This window comes from Paroedura picta, chromosome 17 (assembly GCF_049243985.1).
Source record: "Paroedura picta isolate Pp20150507F chromosome 17, Ppicta_v3.0, whole genome shotgun sequence".
NCBI lineage: Eukaryota > Metazoa > Chordata > Lepidosauria > Squamata > Gekkonidae > Paroedura > Paroedura picta.
The window spans coordinates 6,259,955-6,283,666 of NC_135385.1; the positions used below are offsets into that span (position 1 = coordinate 6,259,955).

The 23,712-nt window shown below is 62.7% G+C and overlaps 3 protein-coding genes across 17 annotated transcripts in view; 2 read left to right on the forward strand and 1 right to left on the reverse strand.

Moving 5' to 3' along the window:
- NPRL3 (NPR3 like, GATOR1 complex subunit) overlaps window positions 1–6,912 on the forward strand; it is a 14,087-nt gene extending 7,175 nt beyond the window's left edge. For all 6 annotated transcript variants that reach the window (XM_077316260.1, XM_077316261.1, XM_077316263.1 and 3 more), the window contains 8 exons: window positions 762–843; window positions 3,260–3,397; window positions 4,019–4,175; window positions 4,755–4,861; window positions 5,062–5,191; window positions 5,290–5,479; window positions 6,045–6,240; window positions 6,344–6,912. In XM_077316260.1, coding sequence (XP_077172375.1) covers window positions 762–843; window positions 3,260–3,397; window positions 4,019–4,175; window positions 4,755–4,861; window positions 5,062–5,191; window positions 5,290–5,479; window positions 6,045–6,240; window positions 6,344–6,509 — 1,166 coding nt within the window. In that variant the 3' untranslated portion in view covers window positions 6,510–6,912. The remainder of the gene's footprint in view (window positions 1–761; window positions 844–3,259; window positions 3,398–4,018; window positions 4,176–4,754; window positions 4,862–5,061; window positions 5,192–5,289; window positions 5,480–6,044; window positions 6,241–6,343) is intronic.
- Window positions 6,913–7,532: 620 nt separating this feature from the next.
- MPG (N-methylpurine DNA glycosylase) lies at window positions 7,533–9,094 on the reverse strand. The gene is made up of 4 exons (XM_077317094.1): window positions 9,037–9,094; window positions 8,475–8,863; window positions 8,136–8,340; window positions 7,533–8,018 (listed from the first exon to the last, which is right to left on the reverse strand). Exons 1-4 carry the CDS (start codon window positions 9,092–9,094, stop codon window positions 7,621–7,623), a joined length of 1,050 nt encoding a protein of 349 aa, XP_077173209.1. The 3' UTR covers window positions 7,533–7,620.
- Window positions 8,827–23,416, forward strand: RHBDF1 (rhomboid 5 homolog 1). Of its 10 annotated transcripts, none has more exons than XM_077316241.1 (19): window positions 8,827–9,141; window positions 15,302–15,446; window positions 15,681–15,811; window positions 16,711–16,815; window positions 17,691–17,904; window positions 18,037–18,243; window positions 18,382–18,504; window positions 18,587–18,753; window positions 19,006–19,257; window positions 19,345–19,456; window positions 20,293–20,367; window positions 20,473–20,634; window positions 20,737–20,837; window positions 20,952–21,015; window positions 21,191–21,285; window positions 21,411–21,486; window positions 21,583–21,683; window positions 21,871–22,027; window positions 22,736–23,416. In XM_077316241.1, exons 1-19 carry the CDS (start codon window positions 9,107–9,109, stop codon window positions 23,153–23,155), a joined length of 2,742 nt encoding a protein of 913 aa, XP_077172356.1. In that variant the 5' UTR covers window positions 8,827–9,106; the 3' UTR covers window positions 23,156–23,416. The 10 variants fall into 10 exon arrangements, with proteins under 10 accessions (XP_077172356.1, XP_077172357.1, XP_077172358.1 ...); XM_077316242.1 differs by having other exon boundaries at window positions 21,874–22,027; XM_077316243.1 differs by having other exon boundaries at window positions 16,714–16,815.
- The last annotated feature ends 296 nt before the right edge of the window (window positions 23,417–23,712 follow it).

Genomic DNA, 23,712 nt, shown 5'->3' on the forward strand with positions numbered 1-23,712 from the left:
TCCCCCTCTTGGGTGCAGGAGAGCCCTCAGGGTGGCTCCCATCCTGCTCCTGCCCACTGGGCCCACCGACCCCTCCCCGAGGAGGGACCTTCTGGTGACCCCCCCTCCCTCCCGCTGCCAGAACTGGCATCCACTTGGCATACTGCAGCTGACTCCAGGAAGGGCCTAGACTGGCTTTTCTACTTATTGGCTTGTTTTATTTCTTTATGTTTCTAGGCCGCCACTCTGCAAAAAGGTCTCGGGGTGGCTTACAACACAGAAAAGGTTTTACAATAAATCGTAAAACTGTAACATTCAATGTCAAACACTACTATTGGCCCCTCAGGTCAACCGTCACCCAGTGAGGCTAAACTAACTGGCCCAGCTTTGAAGGCAAACCTGAGGAGGGGATTCCTTCCTTTCCTTTCCTTTCCTTTCCTTTCCTTTCCTTTCCTTTCCTTTCCTTTCCTTTCCTTTCCTTTCCTTTCCTTTCCTTTCCTTTCCTTTCCTTTCCTTTCCTTTCCTTTCCTTTCCTTTCCTTTCCTTTCCTTTCCTTTCCTTTCCTTTCCTTTCCTTTCCTTTCCTTTCCTCCACAGGGCTTGGGTGACTTTGTAGGAGGCTGAACTGGTCGCCTGGATTGGAGGGGTTCAGACTTGCTCTTGCAAGGGAGGCAGCTTTAGAAAGGACGTGTCTTTAAAACACATGGACGCACGCACACACACAGTGCTTTCCCCACCCTTCCGTGCTGTGCAGTTGAAAAGTCTTCTTTTTACCCTATGCAGCAGCAGATGGGCCGCAGTCCCCATTTCTTCACATTCTTCCCAAATGCAAGCTGGCCAGAGACCTGAAAGAAGCTTACGACAGGTAAGGACGTCCCAGGTGCCCACCTGCTCAGTCCTGAAGGCCGTGGAGCAGTGACTTCTTTGCCCCAGCTGGGGTTGAAGCCCTCGGCACCCCAGGCGGTGTGGAGAGAGGGATGTGCCCATTCAAAAGGGGGGTGGGGCTCCTCTCAGGGCCCCAGCATGCAAGATTCACTTTGGCAGGCCAGTTGGGGGGAGTCATTTGCTCCCCAGCAGGGGTGTGATGATTCCTGTGAAATGCATTCTATGTAGGACGCCCCTTCACAGGGGAGCAGCTAGTGGGTGTAAGCCCATCTATATTTCCAATAAGTTGGGGGAAAAAGGGGGACGTCACATCGTGGGGGCTGAGAAAGCAAAAGTTTTTCTTTGGGCCCTGGATCGCTACCCTGCGAATGGCAGGGTGCATTTTGAGGATGCTGCAAGAAGAGGGCGGAGGCCAGAGAAGAGCCGTTCTGTTCCTGCCAGGCCAAAGTGGCTAGATGGCTTCTTGCGCCAGGAGCAGTTCTGCACCTCCGTCAAGCCCCCCTCCCTGTGGTTCTCAGCTGGAAGAAATGCAGAGGTTTGGGTGTCTGGGCTTCTCGGGGTGCAGGGGACTCTGACTGGGCCTGCATCTGTGTGGCTGCAGAGAGGCCTCGATGGCAGGTATTTCGGGGTGGGGGGGGGGTTAGTCCTCATGTGCAGGGACCCAGTCCAGCCCACAAAGGGATCCTGGACAGTCAGGTGGGATGAGGGAGAGCCCAGCCGTTCAAAGCCACACCTGCCCCAAGAGATCCAGAGCAGGGTGGGGGGCCACCAGCAGCCCCAGCACAGGAGAGGAGCTCTGGCCCAGGCATCTCCTGCCCAGAGGCCGGTGTGGAGGGAGCCTGTGGCAGGTTAGGCAGGTGACTGCTGGACTTTCCTGGCCACTGTGCACCCTCCTCTGCCCCAGGCAAAGCCGCTGGCGGGCTCTGAGCATAGCTCTTTGGCAAGGCTTTCGTTCCCTCATATTCAGGCGGCTTGAAAGGTGTGCTAGCCCCCCTGAGGATGGTCAGAAGGGACAGGCTGTTGTGGTCTGGCTCTGTACCTGGCTGCCTCTTCCTCTCCCAGTTCAAGCTACAGATCCTCACTCAAGGGACTGTGAGCCCCAGGAAGGAGACCTCGGGGCCGGTGTGCAGCAGCAGCAGCAGCAGCAATGCAGGCTGGGTGTGATGGGCTATTGGGAGAAGGGAGGCCACACAGTGGGCCTGGGCAGGACCCCCGTGCAGAATCTGTGCCTGGGCCTTTCTGGCTGCCCCACCAAATCAAAACTGGCCGTGGAGAAGGGGGGGCACCTCCCCCTTGGCGGGCTGGGTGGGAGCGCTGCTGTGTCCAGGGGCCGGGTCTTTTGAATAGCCGGTGGGTGAGGGGACTCCTTCCCTCCCTCCCTCCCTTCCTTCTTTGTGTGCCCCAAGTTTTGCTGGCGGGCGAAGGGGGCGCTGGACGGGGCACCTGAACGGAGCAGCCAGCAACTCCTCCGGGGCTCAAAGCTTGCTGGTGCCCTCTAGTGGGAAGCAGCCTCCTTCTCTGTGTCCCTCTCACTGTCTCTGCAAGGACCACAGAGCAGCCGCTTAAGACGTTCTGTCCGAGTCCAACGGGCCCTCAGAGACCATCCAGACTTCCTGGAGGTTTGGCTCTTGAAAGCTCATATCCTCCCCCTCCCATCTTGCTGCCCTCCCAGAGGCGCTACTGGATCCGAGAGAAACCACAAAGGGGGGTGGGGGAAACTGGAAAGGATAGGAACAAAAAAACATCCTTACCTCCAAACAGTTGGTGCCCTAAAAGTTAGCTGTGCAGGTTGAATGATAAGACTGTAGAAACATTTATTGTACACAACTCATGAAATTTAAAACATACACAAAGCTCATAGGCTATTCTTATTCTTAGAAAATCATAACGTGCCCTATATAAAAATCCGCTGTAGACCTAATGCATTTTGACCCAAGGTGGGTCTTCTTCAGAGATCGGATTATGGACACGCCTAACAATACAGTGGAAAATATACAAAGCAGCCAGTATAAGCAACAGAATTTAAAAACATGTAAAAAGGTATTAAAAAAACAAAGTCACTTTGATATCCTTATCCATTGTTCCTCTTAATATTTGTGAAACAGCCTGTGGGGTGGAACGTGTCCGAGGTGTCCGAGTTGGAATAGAGGCAATCAGAGTGCGTACCCTGATTGGCCCTAGCCAGCAGCAGGTCAGGGGAGAGGGCCCTGGGCGAAGGGTGGGGTGGGGTGGGGGGTACAAGCCCTCCAGGCCACTAACAAAGTCCACATGGGGCTGCTAACGTCTATGATTCTATGACTCTATGGGGTTAGGGTTAGCTGCTGAGGCCCCTTGTGACCGGCTGAGGCGAGGGGCTCTTGGCCATCTCATCACTGTCGCGTTCCCGTCTCCCCCAGCCTCTGCACAACCGGTGTGGTGCGCCTGCACATCAACAACTGGCTGGAGGTGAGCTTCTGTCTGCCCCACAAGATCCACAACGTCGCCTCCTGCTTCATACCCCCAGCAGCCATCGAGAGGAGCCTCAAAGCCATCCGGTAAAGACGGCCTTTCCACGTGGTCTCTGTGACGTTTGTGGCACATGGGGGCCTTGGAGGGTGGAGCCTTCGGTGCTTCTGCGAGGACCAGTGGGGGCCTGCCCTGTCCAGGCACAGCACAGCTGCCTGCGGGAGGGGAGGGCCCTGGGCGACCATTGGCAGAGGACACGGGGCACTGTCCCCTTCCCTGGCCAGAGAGGCCCGCCCAGGGCTGCCCTGCAGCCAGGAGTTCGCCCAGGAAGCTCAGGGCCACGGGCTGCTGTGCTGTGACTCCCACTGCCTGGCCCAGTGCTTGCGTCCAGTCAGGCTCCTTGAAGGCCAACCGGGAAGGTTCATTCGCCAAGGAAGCTTTTGTGTGCATGCCCAGAATGAACCTTGGTGGCTCTTCAAGCTGCAAACCTTGTTCTGCTGCTTCAGATCAACGCGGCTGCCCCCAACCCACCCCCCCACCCGCCCCCCAAATCCTGCTGCAAGGTGTCCCGGGATTGCCTTTCTGAGCCACAAGTCCTTCAGCTGCCTCTTGTACAGCGGTTGCCTCCTGAGGCTGCGGGTGGCAGGGAGGCTGCTGGGTGTTCTTAGCAGCCTCCAAGCTGCTGCCTGTCTCCTCCTCCTCCTCCGCAGGCCGTACCACTCCTTGCTGCTGCTCCGGGACGAGAAGAGCCTGCTGGCTGAGCTCCCCTTGGACTGCTCCCCAGCCCTGGTGCGTGTCATCCGGACCACCTCCGCCGTCAAGAACCTCCAGCAGCTGGCCCAGGATGCGGACCTTGCGCTCCTCCAGGTGCTTGCTTGCCCCGCCAGTCTCTTGGGAGTCACCCTCAGAGCCCGCTGGCTGGCTGGCTGGCCTGCTGCCCTCCCACCCCACAGGAGCAGTGGGGAGGAGGGCCTGAGGGCGGAGAGAGCTGTGTGGGGCGGTTGCAGTTTGCTTCAGTGTAAGGAGATCCTTCATCCCAGAGCTTTGTCTTGTTGCACTCAAGTCCAGGCGGGGTCAGCTCAGCGGCCAAGGGCAGTCTGCAAGGAATCTGGGGGCTGTTTGGAAACAGGCACAGCTGGGGGGGGGGGGGGTTGCGTTTGTTGCATGCAGTCTGCACAGTGCAGGCTGCCTCTCTAGAAAGTGACACCAGGAAACAGCGCAGCTCCTGCAAGGGGTGGTGAAGGAACTATGAGTGCAGGACAGATATCTGGGCGACCCTCACTCAGACCCGTCCCAGAGCTGTTGGGAGGATCAAGCCCAAAAGAGGAGGAGGGTGGAAGCCCCCCTGGGCCTGCACGGGGGAGAGGAGGGAATGCAGAGTGAGGAGAGACGCTTCCAACGCCACCCCCCCCCCCAGCCCTGACGGTGTCCTCTCCCTCCGGGCAGGTCTTCCAGCTGGCTGCGCACCTGGTCTACTGGGGGAAGGCCATCATCATCTACCCACTCTGCGAGAACAACTCCTACATGCTCTCCCCCAACGCCAGCGTGTGCCTGTGCGTGTCGCTTGCCCCCTGCAGCCGTGGGAGGGGGGGAGGGCTGACACATGGGACCAGGAAGGTCTTGGGCAAGGCGCTCTCTCTCTCTCTGGTCGGCCTACCTAGGAGGGGGGTTGTGAGGCATGAGACCGGCCGGCCAGGAAGCAGTGCAGAATACGGGATGCAAGGAACTGACGCTGCAACCTTTCCTCCTGCAGCTATTCCCCTCTGGCCGAGGACTTTGCCTGCCAGTTTCCTGGCCACGATCTTCCCTCTGTCTTGTCCAAATTCTCCTTGCCCGTTTCCTTGGCGGCATTCAAGAACCCTCTTGCTCCGCCTATGCAGGAGGTGAGTGGGACTTCTTGCCAAGAAGGGGTCTGCAGGGGCGTCAGCCCCCCATGGAGCCCTGACTGCCGGCCTCTCCCCCCACCCCTTCCCGGCCGCAGACGCAGCTGATCCAGATGGTGGTTTGGATGCTCCAGCACCGCCTCCTGATCCAGCTGCACACCTACGCCTGCCTGATGGTGCCCCCCAAGGAAGAGGACGTCCGCCCCAAGGTGGAAGAGGGGCCCTTCACCGCCCGACTTGGCGGCCGCAGCCTCAGTACCCCCAACGCGCTCAGCTTTGGATCGCCAAGTAGGGGGTGGCTCCTTCGGGGCTGTATGGGGGGCAGTCAGGCCACAATGCCCACTGTCTGTGGGGGGGGAGGGGGTGTCTGCGCAGAAGGGCTCTGTGTAGATCATGGGACTGGCAAGGCAGCCAGATACAAAGGTGCCCCTTGGCCTTCGGTCTGTCAGTGACACACCCAGGGGAGGGGGATTTTTTTTTTGGGGGGGGGTTGCTTTTGTGAAGGATTTCCCCCCCCCTTACTTTTTCTGATGGGAAAACTAGAAATTCTGGAGAGCACTGTGTAAAACCCTCCCATGAGATATGTTTCAAATGCATGAACCGCTTCGTCAAGACGAGGGCTTATATTGCCAGAAACAATCTGCTTCCAAGCAGATTGCATGCATGTGGGGGGGCCTTGTCCCATGATTCGGGCTAGGACACCAAGGACAAATCTGGCCAATCCTTTCTCTTGGAGTGTGTGTGTGTGTGTGTGTGTGTGAGGAATGGGTGGGATTAAAAACGCTACCACCCCCCCCCCACCCCCGGTTCCCAAGCAGCCCATGCCTGACGAAGGCTCCTCCGTGTCCTGCAGCCAGCAGTGACGACCTGACGCTCACCAGCCCCAGTATGGAGAACTCCAGTGCCGAGCTGCTCCCAGGGGGGGGAGACTCCCCCATCAACATGCGCATGACGGAAAACCTGCTGACCAGCCTCTCGGAGCACGAGCGGGAAGCCATCCTGAGTGTCCCAGCAGCCCACAACCCGGAGGACCTGCGCATGTTTGCCAGGTGAGGCAGAGGGGGGACCTGGCCGGGCAGGGAAGCCTCTGAGCACCAGGCAGGCCCTGCGGGGTCCTGCCCCCCCCCCCCAATGACAGCCCTTCCTTTGCAGGCTGCTGCACTACTTCCGAGGGCGGCACCACCTGGAGGAAATCATGTACAACGAAAATATGCGCCGCTCCCATCTGCTCATGCTCTTCGACAAGTTCCGCAGCGTGCTGGTGGTGACCAATCACGAGGACCCCGTCATTTCCGTCTTCCAGTCCCTCCAGAAGTGAGGAGGACACACTGCCTTGGAGCACACCCCCTGACTGGACAGGGGGAGGGGGTCCCAGCAACCAGACTTAGCCCTGCGCTCCTCTGCAGCCACCGAATGTGCGGCACGCTTGCCTGGGCAGCCAAAGGGGACGGGGACTCCGCTTGTGCCAGTGCAGGGGGCCGGAGTGCCAGCGTGCGCCAAACAAGGGACAGGGCTGCAGCCAGAGGAGGACGCCAGGTGTTGTGGCTCTGCAGATGCCAAGCCACGGCCTGTCCTTCGCCACCAGAAGAGGCAGTTCTGGCATGAACTATTCCGTTGGCCGTGACAGACTGCAGCTTCCGCCAGCAGGCATCATTGTTCCGCGTGGAAATATGCTCAGTCAAAGGCTTCCACTTTCTCAGTAAAAAGTACAATAAGCAGCAGCCGGAAAGAGTAACCTTGGAAAAATCTTGGGGGCCTGTAGGGGATGGGGCGGGGGGCAGGAGTCGGCTGGTCGATCAGGCCTTGCCCGGGGAGGGGGTGATCCTTTGCTGGAGATCCCGCCTGCTGCTCTGTAGGGGTCTCGTCCCTTTTCACAGATCAGGGTCTACCCGATTCAGCTCATGGCCCACTACCCCTTTTGAAGCCTCCAGAGCAGGTGGTGGGTTCTCCCCAAAAATGGCTGCTGCAGGAGGTGGACCCCCCCCCCCCCCCCCCGGCTAAGGCAGCAGTTGGCCAGGTTGCAAATTTGGAGCTGCATGAAAACAAGGAAGGAGGGCAGCTGTTCCTTTGTGATGTGTGCAGAGGGACCAGGAACACACACACAAGCACTCCCCACTCCCCGTGCTCTTGTGGGGTTTGCACCATTTGTAGCCCTGAGGGGCTCTCTGCTGCACCCTCCTGGGGGAGAACCAGCCCCAGCGCCCCCCTGCGGCAGGCCAAGCACTTTGGGAGGCGGCCTTAGCCCCATCTCTTGGGAAGGCCACACCCCCCCTACCGTGCAGGTCCTTGCATCCTCCAGGGAGGGAGGGGCTTCACGGCATCAGTCGGGCGAGGAAGGAGCCACAGAAAGGAATCCTTTATTACGAGAGTACAAAATGCCAAATCCTTTCCCCCGACGGTGCCGGGAAGTCCCGGGGAGCCGGCCAGCCTCACTCGGCGGCCTGAGGCCCGTCCTGCGGCGCTTCCCCCGCGGCGCGCTCGGCTGCCTTGTCGGCCACGCTGACGCTCCGGTTGCCGCGCAGGTAGAAGCGGAGCGGCCGGTGGGCCCAGTCGCCGCGGATGCCGACGCGGGCGCTGCAGACGACGCGGGCGTCCGGGGGCGCGTCGGGGCCGGGCTCGAGCCACACGTCCCGGGCGCTGGCCAAGTCCTGCCGGTCGAAGCTCTTGTCGATGGCCAGCGCCACGCACAGCTTGGACGGCCCGTTGCACAGCTGCCAGTCGCGGGGCGGCCGCGCCGGGCCCCGCCGCTGCCTCTGCCGCAGCTCCCGCATCGCCTCCAACCCCTGCACGGGCTCCAAGGCGCGCAGCAGCACGGCCGCGCCCTCCCCTGCCGAGACACGGCGGCCACCCTCAGCGAGCCCCCAGGAGGAGGAAGGACGAGGGGGGGGGGAGGACGAGGAGGCCCGGCCCCCCAGCCCACCCACTCCCCGCCGCCGCCGCTCACCCTGGCTGGAGACGTTCAGGCAGAAGTAGAGGCCGTAGATCTGGTAGACGTAGAGGGTGCCCGGCGCCATGAACATGGCCGCGTTGCGCGCCGTCCGCCGCCCGCCCCGCGAGTGGGAGGCGCTGTCCTCGCCCCCCAGGTAGGCCTCTGTCTCCACGATGCGGCCCCGCACCGCCCGCCCGTCCGCCAGCCGCCGCGCCAACACCTGCCGGGCACACGCACCCATGGGCGCACGGAAGGACGGAGGGAGGGAGGGTCGCCGCCCCAAGCGCCCAGGCCAGGCCAGGCCAGCAGGGCCACCGAGCCCCCCCCCCCCCGCCGACCCCCGGCTTGGCTTACCTGTCCCAGCAGGGCCTTGGCCAGGCTGACGCAGGGCTGGGCGAAGAAGTCGCTGCCCAGGCGCCGCTCCTCGCGCCCCCCGCGCCCCCGCCATCCCCACCAGCAGGACCCCCACGCCCCCCCTCCTCCTCTCCTCCTCCGGGGGAGGGGGCGGCTGGTGCCGCGGGCGGGTCGACGCTGGGCCGGGCCCGCCCTCTTGGGCGGAGCTTCCCCCTCCTTGCCCCTCCCCGTAGGAGCCTGGCGCGCAAGGCTGGCCGGGGAAGGGGCCGGACGCGCCAAGAGCCTCGTTGCCCCCCGAGGGGCCGTTTTCAGACCAGCCTCCCCGCCCAGTTTGGCCCAACTCTCCCCGGAGGCCTCGGAGGTGTGACCGCCGGGCTTCTGCCGGTAGCCTGGTCATCGCCCAGCCCTTTTGCCCTGCCGTTACAGCAGTGGATAATTGAAAACATCTTTTCTGCTGAATGTCTTAAAACCCCCAAAACTGTGTCGTCCTGTTTCCGTTCTTCGGCTCCCTCGCGCCTTTCCTAGGGCTCCCCACAGGAAGTGCATTTCCCTGGGGATTCGCCTGACTCGGAGGGAGGGCCCGCCAGCCACCAGCCAGCTCTGCAGCCGACGGGCGCCATGCACAGGCGGAGATGGAGCAAGGCCACCGGCAGAGAGCGGCACCTCGGTGAGTGGGAAACCATCCAGTTATCTCAGGAGGGGCAAACAGAACGCCCACGGAGCGCCCACGCCCCCTCCCTCCCCACCCATGGCACGCACACACGCAGCTCTGGGGGGACTCCAGACCAGGCTGAGGGGACCACTGCCCTGAAGGCAGGCAGTGGGAGTACGCTGAAGCCCTGCCGCCCTGCAGCTGCCTGCGTGTGGAGGGAGGGAGGGGACACACACAGAGCGCAGATCTGCTCAGGGTATGGTGCCCCAGAAAGCCAGGGTTCGATTTTCAACTCCTCTGGCCAGTCATGGTTCTCTCAGAGCTCTCTCAGCCCCACCTCTCTCACAAGAGGGGGGCAGGTCTCTGAGTGCGCCATCTAGACCAAGGCTGCAGCTGGCCACACATCCCCCAGCCTGAGGCCATATCCTCTGCCAGGAAAGGCCACCTTCCTGCTCAGCCCAGAGGAGCACCCAGGAAAAGCAGGGGCTGCTGGGAAGGCTCAGTATCCCAAGGGGGTTCTGCTGGGCAGACAGAGACAAGCTGGCTGCCCACCCTCTCCCTCTCAAATTGACACAGCTGTCCAAAAAGGGCACTTGGATAAAAATGTCCCTCCAGGGACTCTTGCAGACAGGCTAGCCGCAGTTCATGGCCCCACCAGGACATTCCAGCATAGCAGCGGCCCACAGTACTCGGCTGAGCCCCTTCTGGACTCCCTCCTCCAGGGACCCCCCTCTGAGCAGAAGCTGCAGCAGGGTCCCTGTGAGCCCCCTTCTCGCCCTCAACATCCGGCTCTTGCCCCAGCCCCAGCCAGAGCCTCGGTCTGCCGTGCAAGATTTGCACCAGTTGATTCTTTCTGCAAGGGACCCCAAGCCCTAAGCAGGATTGCGCTTGCAGGGAATGAAAAGAGGCCACCCCAAGGCAAAATGAAGAGAAAGAAACAGGGGGAAAGGGAAAAGGGCCTTTAATGGCTGAAGACTCCCTACATTTTTCATGTTCAGCTTTGTGGGAGGGGGATTTACTGAAATGTTAAAAAAAATACAAAAATACATCATATTTTAAAAAATGGCAAAACACTGGACGATTTCACAGAGCACGTACAGAGTTTCATTTGTTAGTATATAAAAAAAACTATGCTAAAGCCTTTGATTTTGTGGAGCACAACAAATTGTGGCAAGTTCTTAAAGAGATGGGAATACCAGAGCATCTTATCTGTCTCTTGAGAAACTTATATGTAGGTCAAGAAGCAACAGTGAGAACTGCACATGGAATCACTGATTGGTTCAAAATTGAGAAAGGAGTTCGGCAAGCCTTGCCTATTTAACTTGTATGCAGAGTGATCGAGGGCAAAAGAAGAAGGGGACGAGAGAATAAGGTAGCCACATTATGGAGTCACTGAAGCAGTCGGTGCAAACTTAAATGGACTCCGGGGAATGGTAGAGGACAGGAAGGCCTGGAGGATCATTGTCCATGGGGTCGCGATGGGTCGGACACGACTTTGCACCTAACAATATAAACAAACCATCAGTAACAGACTACATTTCACTAGGCATATACAGAGTGCCATTCCTATTAATTAGGTGCAAAAGAATCTCTCTCAGCCTCCCCTCCCTCACAGGGTGTCTGTTGTGGGGAGAGGAAGGCGAATGTAAGGCATCTAGGAACCTCCTCCTCCTCCTCCTCCTCCTCCTCTTTCTTCTAGACCGTATTTGTTAAATCGGTGTTAGGAAACCAGACCATCCTTTTAGATACGTGTTCGAGTGCTCCCCGTGCCACATGAAGCAGAGCGAGCCGTCCAGGCAAGTCTGGCCTCTGATCTGCACAAGAAGTTTGCATTTGACCTGTCAGGCTGCCGCCCTTTCCGTTTCAGAATCCATTCAGCTTCTTTTGCCAGCAAACTTTCTCAGATTTAAATATAACCCACAACAAAAAGTCTATGGTTTTCTGTTTGTGTTCTAAAAAGCAGTAAGAGCGCCACTGGATGTGATCCACGTCTCAGGATCGGGCAGGGGGGACTTAAAAACCACACACGCAGTCCGTGCACTCAAGGGGAGAACGCGCACAACCGCCTGGCAGGGGAAACGGGTGTGGCGAGGACTGCTGCCCCTGGTTTTAAAATAGCCATTTGCACGGTGCCCTGCGCTATTCTGGGCTCCCAACTTGACCTGGAGGTTTACAGGGTGGACGGAGGGGGAATTCCCACCGCGGCAGCATGGGAGGGGTCTGTGGAGCAGTGGCGAAACCAGCTGGGCACTGGGGCGGGAGGGATCACATGCCCCATTCTGCACTGGAGTCCTGGTTCCGCTCGGGGCAGAGGAGAGCCCCCTGCAGGGGGGGCACCTGGAGGGGTCTGAAGCGGGAGGAGGGGGGGGCTCTGAAACTGCTGCGAGAAGATAGAGGGGCAGCAGGATGGCTGCTAAAGAGCTCTTGGGTAGAAGAGGAGGCCACAGGCTGGTTCTCTCTTGCTCCAGAGGGCAGGAGAACTAAGTGGGGAGGACAAACAGGAACCACCAGGAAAAGGAGGAGAGGAAGAGTGGCTGCTTAGGAAGGAGTCACCCGGGGAGTCTGGAAGCAGAGGCTGGGGGGCAGGCATCCCAAGGGTCTGAAGAGTCCACTCCTTGGCAGAGAGACCCCCGGGAAGGGAGCGGAGTGGCAGCCCAAGAGCCCAGAGGGCAGAATGGAGGTCTGGGTTAGTACCATGTGCCAAGGCCCGGCCTCACCTCCTTGCTGTCGGAAGGGGGTGCAACAGCCCTCCCTCCGTCCCCCCCCCCCAGCTCGCCTGGGCAGGAAAGAAAGAGGCTGTTGAGGCTATTCTTTGGGGCCCGGAGGCTCCAGGCTTCCCGGTGCTTAAAGGGCAGCTGCTGCCGCTCTCAATGCCCCCATTCTTCTGCCGCTCAGTGGCCCTCTGTCGGTGCCAGGCTGAGCCACAAAGGGGCATTCAGGGCCTTTTCCTTCCTGTGCATTCAGGAGCCCAGCGCCATGGAGGGCAAAGGCCCCTGATGACGACGGGGTTTGGCCGGCTGGGCGTGTGTGGACGGGGTAGGGGTGTCTCGGGCCATGGAGGAGCAGCTGGGCTCTCCGAGCGGCGGCCAGGAGCCTGCAGCACAGTGACCACCTGCTGGGGTTCAGCCGGCGGCAGACAGGCAGGTAGGCAGGCAAGTGGGGGCCACCCAGGCTGGGGCCGGGCCTTGCCCTGGTTCGGGCGGCTGGGCTGCCCAGGTGGGCCTGCCTGCTTGCTTGCCTGTCTGCTGCTCCCGGGAAGAGGAAGGGGGCGGCGCCCTAGCGGGAGGGGAGGGGAGGGCGGGGCCGGCCAGGTCCCCAGGGCACCGTCCAGCCGCCGCGCCGTCGGGGAGGGGGAGAGGCGCGGGCGCCCCGGGGGCCGGGAGGGCCATCCCCTTCCCTCCCGCGGCCGGATGGGCAGGGGCGCCGCGGCAGGGGCTGCAGGGCCGCCCCTTGGCGGCTGGCCCCGGGCCCCTCCCGGCTGGCCGACGCCGCTGGCCTGCGCCTGGAGACTCTTCTCGTCGGGGGCCGTGGGGCGAGGGCGCCTCCGCCGGGAGGTCCGGCAGTCCGTCTGTCTGTCTGTCCGGGCGGGCGGGCGGGCGGGCGGCGGCTGTGCGCCTGGCGCTTCCGAGGGCGCATTCCTGAGGCCTGAGTCAGCGCCCGGGCCGGCCCGCCTTCCGCGCCGGGCCGCCCTTCGGTCTCCAGGCCGGGCCCATCCGCGCTGCAGGCCCGCCCGGGCCCGGCTCCGGCTCCCGCCTGCCCGCCCGGCCAGTCGCCGCCGCCGCCGCCGAGGTGAGCCCGCCCGCCGGCCAGCCAGAGCCAGGCAGCCAAGGGGGAGCCGGAGGGACGGACGGGGCGGCCGCTCGGAGGAGTCGAGGCGAGGCGAGGGGGTCCGGGGCGCCGCCGCTTGGCCCTCGGAGGGTCGCCCGCCCTGGAGGACTGGGGGGGGGGCGCCGGGGAGGGTTGCGCGAGGCTCCCCCTGTCCTGCCCCCTCCGCGCGCCTTTCGGGGCGTCTCCGCAGCCAATGAGGCCACTTCCAGCGCCGCCCGGCTGGGCCCGGGGAGGGGCCTCTGCGCCGCCGCCTTCCTCGCCTCTCCTCACCCCCCCTCGCCCGCGGACCCCCTGCCTGCTGGCCCTCCTTGGGGCGGGAGGCAACCCCGACGGGAGACCCTGCCCAGACTGCCCTCTGGGCAGCCGGGAAAACCCCCGGGGCCCTCCTGGCAGGGAGCCCCACCCCATCCCCATTTAGCTGGGCCTGCTGCCCATCTTCGGTGGTCCCGCCCCTGGAGGTGCGGCCCCTGGAAGGCAACTCCGAGGCTTTTGCCGCCCCCCCCCCCCAAACACACACCCTTCCTGTAATCCAAATTCTGCTGAGCAGGACTTTTAGGTAGAGCCCCTGGGCAGCTTGTTAGGGGCCAGCCCTCTCTGGGTCCAGGCGAGGGAGGAGTGGTGTGCCTGTAGGCCAAGGGGCAGCCATGAGGGCCATGCCCTTTGGCCCCTCAGCCTGGGAGGGCAGCAAGAGGCCCTGTTGGGCACCCCAGGAGGGCGGCCTCATTAGCCTTGGGACAGTGGCAGACGGCCATCTCTGCAGGGGGGCTGCCGGGATTCTCCCTTCTCTCTTTCTGGCTCCCCCCGCTGGCCCTGGACTGCATGCCTCACTATGGCCAGCGACGGGAGGGGGCTGCCCTTGCTGCTGTCTTTGTGGGCCCCATCCAGGCAGTGTGGCAGGATGGAAGCTCCCACGCTCTCCCGGGGTGTGCGGCCTGCCTCCTGGAGAAGGGAGCGGGAGAGCTTCCAGACAGCCTCCCCAGAACAGCCCTGGTCCAGCCCAGCGGTGGTTGCTGGGGGTGCCCCTGGGCCTTGAGTGGGGGGGGGGGGTCCTGCTTCAGGGGTCTCCCAGCTACCCATCCCTGTGTCCTCCTTGCCCCTGCCTGCCCTTGGGGGACAGCGCTCCGTGGCCTGTCTGCAGTGCCAGCTGTTCCCCCAGAGAGGCTAACTGGCCCCAGTCCCCCCCATGGCCTCTGTCCAGCCCCCCCCCCCGTTGCACAGCAGGCCTGCGCGCCAGCCGAGGGACACGGGATCCTGCTTGGGAAGAGCTCTGGACAAGAATCCCGTGGGAACGTCTGGAGACAGAACTGGCTTTTCTGCTTCCCGCTGCAGCCTGCCATGGCCTGGCTTCCCGGGGAGGCCTCCCTCGGTGCTGGGCGGGAACAGCCTCACGTTGGGGGCAGCCGCTCTGAGGATGAGCCTGGCCTGTGGCAGTGGGGAGGGGGTTGCCTGTGCCCCAGGGCTCCCTTCTCCCTCTGGTGCTTTCTTCCCAGGTGGGGGCAGCCCCAGAGTGATCTGGCATGCCTCTTCCCATGCCAGGTTCCCATGCCGAGCGACCCTCTCTGCAGGGGTGTTGTGGTGCAGGGCAGAGGCCAGTTCTCCTGACAGAAGGGAGGGTCTCTGCTCCTACCAGGAGGGGGCACCTGCTTTCCTGGGCTTCTCTGAAGCCACATTGAGTTGGCTCCAGAGGGCTTGGGGCTGGCGTGGTCTGCAGGACCCCCTCCTGTGGCAGGGTGTCTGTGTGTGAGTGTAGCTCCTCATCTTCTCTTGCCCGGGGGTCCTGGGGGTGGGTGGGTGGCACTGTGGTGAGGCAGGATGCCAGGGGAAGGGACGGAGCAGGCTGCAGAGGGGCAAAGGTGGGTGTGGCTTCCAGACCAGGGGCTGTGGGGGCTTCCGCAAAGGCTGTTTGGGCTGGGGCTGCCCGGCCGTTTGGAGAGGACAGAGTCCAGTGGGGCGGAAGCTTTCAGCAGACAGCGTGGGAACTCCTGCCTTGCGGGCGGACTGGAATGCAGGAGGGGTGAGGCCCCAGAGCCGTGCTGGGATGGGGGGTGGCTGGACGGGGTCCAGGGGGCCTCCCCTCCCCTCCCCTCCTCTCCCCTGCACAGTGCTCGCTATCCGGCTGGGCCTGCCTGATGCCACTTTTGGACTGAGATCCCATCTGGAGTGTGGAGCGGGGGGGGGGGGCGGGCGAGGCCAGACACACACCAGGAAGGGGGACTTGCAGCGGGTGGGGGGGCGGAGGCGAGGCTGGGCCTCCTGCTTCTGCTGGCCTCCTGCTGGCCCTCCTGCTTCTGTCCAGTGGGAGGACAGTCAAGGGGTTCCCTCGCTGATCCCGCCGCCCTCCCTGCAGGCCAGCCAGTGCAGGCACAAGGATGTCCGAGGGGCGCCGGGACAGCACCAGCAGCCTGCAGAAGAAGAAGCCCCCCTGGCTGCGGCTGGAGATTCCCGCTCCTGTGGCTCCAGTCGGGGCTGCTGAGGAGTCGGCCTTGGCACAGGTACCCGGGCAGGGGCAGGGGGGCTTGGGCAGCGGTCTCTGAGGGCACTCTCCAGCACAGGCCTCCTCCCCGGCGCTCCCCCTTCCCCGTCCGCTGGGGTCCCTCAGTCTGGGAGGTTCAGAGCGGTTGGTGGGGGTGGGCACACCATTTGCTCCGAGGGCAGCAGGGCTGGGAGGCCACACTTGGACCCCCAGAGGTATCGTCTCCTCCTCCTCCTCCTCCTCCTTCCTGCAGCCCTCGAAACGCCAGGCCTTTCTGAGGAGCGTCAGCATGCCGGCGGAAAACACGCGCTTCTCCTCTCCCCTGAATGAGCTCCGGAGGCCGGGACTCCAGCGGCAGACGTCCATCACCCAGTCCATCCGGAGGTGAGGCCTGGCCCTGGGGGCTTCCTGCCCTGTGCCCCCACCAGCTCCATCCAGCAGAGGGTGCCCACGGTGTCTGGACATTGGACTTCTGGGCATCCAGTGACGGGCGTTGGGGGTGGGCAGCCCTGGTCCTGGAGGGGCTGTGAAGGGGCTGCCCTGCTGTGGGCTCCCAGGGACGCTGCCAGAGAGGCCCTCGGGGGCCACATGAGGAAGGGGCTCTGAAGAAAGGGAGTTTTGGGGGGACAGGGGCTTTGCAGGACTGGGGAGGAAGGCAGGCGTACTGGAGAGCTCTGCCTCTCGACCTTCTTCCAAGCTGGTCCGTGGGACTTATTTGAGACCTTTTTGAGCCTGGGTCTTTTCACTTTTGGGGGGTGGGAGGGGTCCTGAGAACAGGGTTGAAATGCTTCCCCCCTTTCCCCCACCCTGCCATCTTGTGTCGTGAGCAAAGAGTTTGGTTTAAAACCCCCTGAGATGTTAAATGCCTGTGGAGCCCCCCTTGGCCAGATAGTTTCCCCTCACTGTGAGGAGGACTGTGTCCTCAAGGAAAGCAGGCCCCCGCCCTGCCTCCCCAGGCCTTCTGGAGCCAGAGAGAAGCAGGCCAGAGATGCAGCCCTGGGCCGAGGAGGGCCACCCTGCAGGGCCCGCTCTGAGCCCCGGACCATCGTCTTCACCGCCCAGCAGCGCGCCTCTCACGGTGCTCTCTGGGCAAGGCCGGGCCCTGCCATCGCCCTCCATGACAACCAGCCTGTGTGGCTTTGCAGCCCGGTTCTGTAGTGGCCCTCAGGGCAAGAGGGCACAACGCCTGGCTGGCCCACATGTGGCCTTTGCCCTCAGCAGCTCTGGTCCCCCATCATCCCCCCTCGCGCCAGGTGTGCCCCTCAGCTCTCTCTCCTTTGCAGCAGGCAGGTACGTTTTGGGAGGAGTCACACCTTGCCCGTTCGCGGGCACCAGGGGGGCAAGAGGCCCCTGAGAAAACGCCAGTCCTTGCCCCGAACACTCTTCAGGTACCTGCAGTGCTGGTGTGACACCCGTTCCCACCCCACCCCACCCCCACCAGTGCATGCGTGTGAGTGCATGCGGGGCCCCTGCAGCCCTAGTCCCACCCGGAGGGGGGCATTGCCCAGAGCTTGCCCTGCCTGCCTCCTCCCCCCTGGTTCTAGGCCCCTTCTGGAGGGGGAGGCCTGCTCCTCTCCCGGCTCCAGGGCTCAGATGCCCGACCACGGGAAGAGACTGGCTCAGATGCCAGACCACGGGAAGAGACTGGCGTGCTGGCAGGTGAGGGAGTGGACAGGAGGCGCCAGGCCAGCACTGAGCAGACACAGGGCAGCTACGGCCGATTTCCGTCCCCACATCGTTGGCCCAGAAAGGGAGATCTGGCGCTAGGAGGCCAAGCGCGGCAGCCCCCCCCCCACCTTCTTGTGCCTGAGAGAGGGGGATGCGGGGGCTCTCTCTCCCACCAGCACTGGGGCAGCTGCTCTCTCCTGCCTGCCCCCTTCCACGCTTGGGCCTCTCTAGGCCTGCCCCTGCCCCACAGGGAGGGCTTCCCCTCCCCTCTTGCCAGCCTGACTTTGCACCCTGCCGTGTCCACCCTACACCTTCCCCTCATCCGTACCCCCCCCGCCACGTGCCGCTAACAGCCGCCGCCACTGCAGTGCCGCTAACCTCCCTCCTTGCACTTGCTCCCTGGTGGCCGATGGGACAGGCTCCTGGCCGAGCTGCTGGGCAGCCCCGCGAGGTCCCCGCCTGTGCCCGGGAGAAGGCGGAGTGCCACGGGCGGCCATGCCGAGGCCAGAGGGGCCGCAGAAACACCCGCTTCCCCGTGCCCCTCCAGTGGGTTCTCAGGGGCCCTCCTGCCTTGCCTTGCCTTGCCTTTCCTCAGGGGCACCGCAGACTGGTTTGGCGTCAGCAAGGAGAGCGACGCCACGCAGAAGTGGCAGCGCAAAAGCCTGCGGCACTGCAGTATGCGCTACGGGAAGCTGAAGCCGCAGGTGATGCGTGAGATGGACCTCCCCAGCCAGGACAACATCTCCCTGGCCAGCACTGAGACCCCCCCACCGCTCTACGTGCCCCCCTGCCCGCTGGGCATGCAGAGGGTGAGTGCGCTTCTGGGGTGGGAGCAGGGTGACGCTGCCTGCAGACAGTTCCCCCCATGAGCCCTGATCCCAACCGGGTGGGTCCCTTGAGGTGCCTTTCCTCTAAGCAGAGGCCTCTCTCCTGGGCGGCAGATCATAGACCCCCTGGCTCGGGGGCGGGCCTTCCGGATGCCGGACGACGCGGATGGCTACAGCATCCCCCACACACCCATCACGCCCGGGGCTGCCTCGCTGTGCTCCTTCACCAGCTCACGGTCCGGGTTCAACCGCTGGCCCCGGAGGCGGAAGAGGGAGTCGGTTGCCAAGATGAGTTTCCGGGCGGCGGCAGCTCTGGTGAAGGTGAGGGCACCTGAGGAGGGCTGGAACACTTCTTCCTGGGGCCGGGGAACAGCTGTGCCAAAGCTCCCGTCCCCTGCTCAGCTCCACACGGTTGGGCCAAGCCAAACTCACGCCTCCTCTGCCTCCCCCTCCCCACAGGGCCGCTCAGTGAAGGACGGCACCCTCCGAGCCGCCCAGCGGCACAGCTTCACCCCGGCCAGTTTCCTGGAGGAGGACACGGGAGACTTCCCGGATGAGCTGGACACCTCCTTCTTTGCCCGGGTAAGGAGGGCCCAGAGGCGGTGGCGGCACCTCAGCCAGGCCTGGCGGGGAAGCCCGGCCTAACCCTGCCCTTTCCTGCCAGGAAGGAGTCCTCCAGGAGGAACTCTCCACGTACCCCGACGAGGTCTTTGAGTCACCCTCTGAAGCGGCACTCCGGGATCCTGACCTGAAAGTTCCCCCTCCGGCACAGCCGGGGCTCACGGGGGGCGCCTTGGACCGCAGCGAGCTGGAAAGGAGCCACCTGATGCTGTGAGTCCCGCGGAGACCCCGTCCTGGGTGTGTGGGGGAGAGGGGGCCCCGCTGAAATCCTCCATGTCCTCTCCCTCTTCTTTCTGGGTCCTGTGGCGTTCGCACAGCCTTTGCCAGACCCACTGAGGCCTCCGCCTTCCCCAGGGAGGGGTGCTGTGCTGGGTGGGGTGGCTGGGCTCCATGGCCTGTCCCCGCCTGGGCTGGCCGGCCCCCCAGCCCTCACCCCTCGGCCTCTGCTCTTGTGCGCCGTAGGCCGCTGGAGCGTGGCTGGAGGAAGCAGAAGGAGGGCTCCGTGTTCCAGCCCAAGGTCCGCCTGCGCCAGGAGGTGGTGAGCCTGGGCCTGCAGCGGCGCGGCCAACGCATCACCGTGCCCGTGCGGAAGCTCTTTGCCAAGGAGAAGCGCCCCTATGGGCTGGGCATGGTGGGCCGCCTGACCAACCGCACCTACCGCAAGCGCATCGACAGCTACGTCAAGCAGCAGATCGAGGACATGGGCGACCACCGGTGGGTGCCGAGGGAGGCCCGGCTGGGACGGGCAGGGAGGGCCAGCTCCTTCCCAGTCTGAACGACCCATCCCCGTCCCCCCTGCAGGCCCTTCTTCACGTACTGGGTCACCTTTGTCCATTCGCTCATCACCATCCTGGCCGTGTCCATCTACGGCATTGCTCCTGTGGGGTTCTCCCAGCACGAGACGGTGGATTCGGTGAGTGGAGGGAGCGTGGCTGCGCGCCAGTCCCACGGGGGCCGGACTCCCACAGGGGAGCCAAAGCGGTAAAGGGTCTGGCCGGCAGCGTCGGAGGCAGAAGCCTTCAGGGGAGGGGGATGGGCAGGGATAGGGGGATTCTGGGGTGAGGGGCCCTGGGTGGAGGGCGCAGCCCGTTCAGCAGCAGCAGCCCTAGGGAGAGGTTGGCCCTTCTGTGTCGGCCGCCTTCCCTTGTTCCCTGCACCGTGGAGTCACATCCATGTCCTTGGCCTCCGAGTAACCACCACCTGCCTTTGAGCATCTCCATCTCTGCCAGCTCCTGCGTGGAATCCTTCACGTGTCTGACACAGCCGGTCCCACGGCTGCCTCCTCCTCCTCCTCCTCCCTCTTTCAGGGCTGGGAAACGGAGGCAGCACCAGCAGGCTGCAGCAGGCCACGTTCCCCTTGCCTCCTCCCAGCACCCATGCCATTAACCTCACCCCTTGCAGGCAGAGGCCCGGAGGACCCACCTCAAAAGGAATGATGTGTTCCTGAGCATTGCCCCTCCATGAAATTAAGAAAAATGAGCCTTAGCTAACGGATACCGAGAGGCCTGTAGCAGCAGACAAAGTGGGAGCCCCGCAGGGGCCAACCAGGCTTTACCCAAGGGATCCTCCTCCGTGTGCATGCTCTCAGGAGTCTCTCCCGTTGGTCTCGAAGGTGCTCCTGCAGGACTCCCACTCTGTCCCAGGTGCCCCAAGGAAGAGTCTGTGATGTCAATCAAACCAACCCAGCCACGTGAGCATGGCCCCCCCAGACCTTCTCTCTGCCCCTCTGATTGCCCCTCTCTCGGGTAGGTCTTGAGGAACCGGGGCGTCTACGAGAATGTGAAGTACGTTCAGCAGGAGAACTTCTGGATCGGCCCCAGCTCGGTGAGTGCCTGGGGGCCTGGCGGGGGGCGGGGGCTTTGAGGCCAGTTGGCTGTGGTGCTCAAGGGAATGCCTTTCCTCCCCTCTCACCCTCCCTCCCTCTGGCAGGAGGCCCTGATTCACCTGGGAGCCAAGTTCTCCCCGTGCATGCGGCAGGACCAGCAGGTGCATGGCTTCATCCATGCCGCGCGCCAGAAGGAGAAGCACTCGGCCTGCTGTGTGCGCAACGACCAGTCCGGCTGTGTGCAGACGGCTGAGGAAGAGTGCTCTGTGAGTCCCCCGACAATGAGGGGCCGGGCCCAGCCAGATTCCGATCTGGGAGGGAAAGGGAAGTGGCCGCCCCCCACCCACTGGCTCTCCTTCCCTTTGCAGTCCACCTTGGCCGTGTGGGTGAAATGGCCGCAGCACCCCAGCACCCCCCTGCTGCTAGGGGAGAAGCGACAGTTTGGCTCCGTCTGCCACCAAGACCCCCGGTAGGCTCTGCCCCCAACCCGACAGGGGTCCGGGCAGCTTCTGGCTGCAGGGAGGGCTCTGCTGGCCCCCTGCCCCCAGGGTGCCTTCTGTGACAACCGCGCTTCCCTTGACAGCGTATGTGAGCAGCCAGCCTCCACAGACCCGCACGAGTGGCCCGACGACATCACCAAGTGGCCGGTGGGTTCCTTGTGAGCGTTTTGTGGCTTCCTGTGCCCACGGGAGGGGGGCATCCCGGCACCCTGCGGACAAGTAGAACCGCGGCCCAAGCCCAAAGTCGGGGCAGGATTGGGCCCGCTGGGGCAGTAACAGGAGAATCCTCTTCCATCCCTGCTGCGTCTCCTGCTTCTTCCAGATCTGCACGAAAAACAGTGCGGGGAACCACACCAACCACCTGCACATGGACTGCGTGATCACCGGGCGCCCCTGCTGCATCGGCACCAAGGGGAGGTGAGGCAGAGCAGCCGGGGCTACGCTGGCCAGGCCCCAGGACCAGTTCCCCACGGGGAGACCGACCCAGGAACCCCAGCTGGCGGGTCCTTCGCGGTGTGGTAATCACCCCTCTCTCCCCTCAGGTGCGAGATCACCTCCCGAGAGTACTGCACCTTCATGCACGGGTATTTCCATGAGGAGGCCACCCTGTGTTCCCAGGTACCCCCTCCCCCTCCCCTCCCCTGCTGGGCCAGGCCTGTGGGGGTGCTGAGCAGCAGCTGCCACGCCCCCTCGTCTCTCCTCCTCTCCCGCCAGGTGCACTGCATGGATGACGTCTGTGGGCTCCTGCCCTTTCTCAACCCGGAGGTCCCCGACCAAGTCTACCGGCTGTGGCTTTCGCTCTTCCTTCACGCAGGGTAATTAACGCTGGGCCAGAGAGGACCTGCCTGCCCCCATCCCCACCCCACCTGAGCACTGGCTGTTGTTCGGGCCCCTCCCAGCTCTCGTGCAGCAGCAGGTGCCTGAGGCGGGCCAAGTGAAGCCTAGGGGGTGCGGTGGGAGGGGGGAGAGGCAGCCCCTCTCTAACGGCCTCTGCCACCCCAGCAGGATCCTCCACTGCCTGGTGTCCGTGTGTTTCCAGATGACGATCCTGCGGGACCTGGAGAAGCTGGCCGGGTGGCACCGCATCGCCATCATCTACCTGCTGAGCGGCATCACGGGGAACCTGGCCAGTGCCATCTTCCTGCCCTACCGGGCCGAGGTACCCTCCCCGCAGGGTGGCTTTCCTGATAAAGGCACCGCACAGGCTGAGCAGAAACAATGGCAAACAGATTCCACCACCAGCTTCCATGTATTGTGCCAAGGACTTAAAGGATTAACAAGCAAACATACACATGTATTATCCACTGTACACTGGAGACTATATACATTCAAAGGCATTCAGCCCAGAGACAAAAATCAAACCGTTTTCTAAAAATTTGTATTTTAACTGCCCTGTAAATCAGTTATCTAGATCAGGGATAGTCAACCTGTGGTCCTCCAGATGTTCATGGACTACGATTCCCACGAGCCCCTGCCAGTGGTTGCTAGCGGGGGCTCATGGGAATTGTAGCCCATGAACATCTGGAGGACCACAGGTTGACTACCCCTGATCTAGACTCTTTCAAAAATTGTTTTTGCTCAGACTTTGCTCAGACCTCATTCAGTTTTTGGATGGGTTGGGTCCACTCCCCACCCTTTTGGTGGGTGGCTTTCCTGACACTTATCTTGCTGCTCTAGGCCCAGGACGGGGCTCTACATGGGTCTTGGCCCTCCAGTTCTCCCACCCCGGAGGCTGAGGCCTGTGCCCACTTCCCACTGCAGCCTTCTGTTCCTGGGCAGGGAGGGCCCTGTTTCATAGGCGGGCCAGAGTGAGTAGAACCCAGGCCTGCTTGCCTGCCAACCGCTGCTCTTTCTCCCTTCCCCTTAGGTTGGCCCTGCAGGGTCCCAGTTTGGCATCCTGGCCTGCCTGTTTGTGGAACTGTTCCAGAGCTGGCAGATCCTGGCCCGGCCGTGGCGGGCCTTCTTCAAGCTGCTGACAGTGGTGCTCTTCCTCTTTGCCTTTGGCCTCCTGCCGTGGATCGACAACTTTGCCCATGTCTGCGGCTTCATCAGCGGGCTCTTCCTCTCCTTCGCCTTCCTGCCCTACATCAGCTTTGGCCGGTTCGACTTGTACCGTAAGCGGTGCCAGATCATCGTCTTCCAGCTGGTCTTTGCTGGGCTCTTCTCCGGCCTGGTGGTGCTCTTCTACTTCTACCCCATCCGGTGCGAATGGTGCGAGTTCCTCACCTGCATCCCCTTCACCGACAAGTTCTGTGAGAAGTACGACCTGGATGCCCAGCTCCACTGAGCAGGGCCTTCGCTGCTGCTGCTGCCGCCATCGCCTCTGCCCTCCGGTGCCCTCCGCTTGCCTCAACCGAGCTGCCTTGTCCTCCAGACTGGACTCTTTGCGCCATGCAGAAACACATCTGTGCCTTGTTCGATTTCGCAGAACCTTTTCTGAACTTTTTATTATGCTGGTTTCCAAATGGTCTTTTTAATGAGATTTGATACCTGTTGCCCAGGTGGTAATTAAAACTCTACAGGTAGCGTTTTAGCTACATTTCCAAAACTGCTGTGCTGTTTCTGATTCAAGCGTGCATCTCTCTCTCGAGTTCTAAACAATGGCGGATTCAGGGTTTGGGGCTGGCAGGAGGCATCAACCTCCTGCCGCTTTCCAAATAGTTAGGAGCATCACTGCAGCAGGCTGGATTCTCCTGGAGACACACCCAAACACCTGTTGACAATACAGCAGGCTCAGACTGCACTTGTGTTTCACCAGTGAAAGGGAACTAGCTGCTTCCCTTTTCAGCTGCTCGGGGGGCCTGGCTGGCACAGCCACCACCTCTGTTTTGCAGGAGCGTCTGT

Coding starts and splice junctions, on each gene's coding strand:
- MPG (XM_077317094.1), bottom strand. CDS start 9,094: ATGGCGCCCGTCGGCTGCAGAGCTGGCTGGTGGCTGGCGGGCCCTCCC. Junction 8,341..8,474: donor CCAAGGCCCTGCTGGGACAG/GTAAGCCAAGCC, acceptor TGTGCCCGGCAG/GTGTTGGCGCGGCGGCTGGC. Junction 8,019..8,135: donor CCTGAACGTCTCCAGCCAGG/GTGAGCGGCGGC, acceptor GTGTCTCGGCAG/GGGAGGGCGCGGCCGTGCTG.
- RHBDF1 (XM_077316241.1), top strand. CDS start 9,107: ATGGAGCAAGGCCACCGGCAGAGAGCGGCACCTCG. Junction 19,258..19,344: donor GAGGACATGGGCGACCACCG/GTGGGTGCCGAG, acceptor TCCCCCCTGCAG/GCCCTTCTTCACGTACTGGG. Junction 22,028..22,735: donor TCCTGCCCTACCGGGCCGAG/GTACCCTCCCCG, acceptor CCTTCCCCTTAG/GTTGGCCCTGCAGGGTCCCA.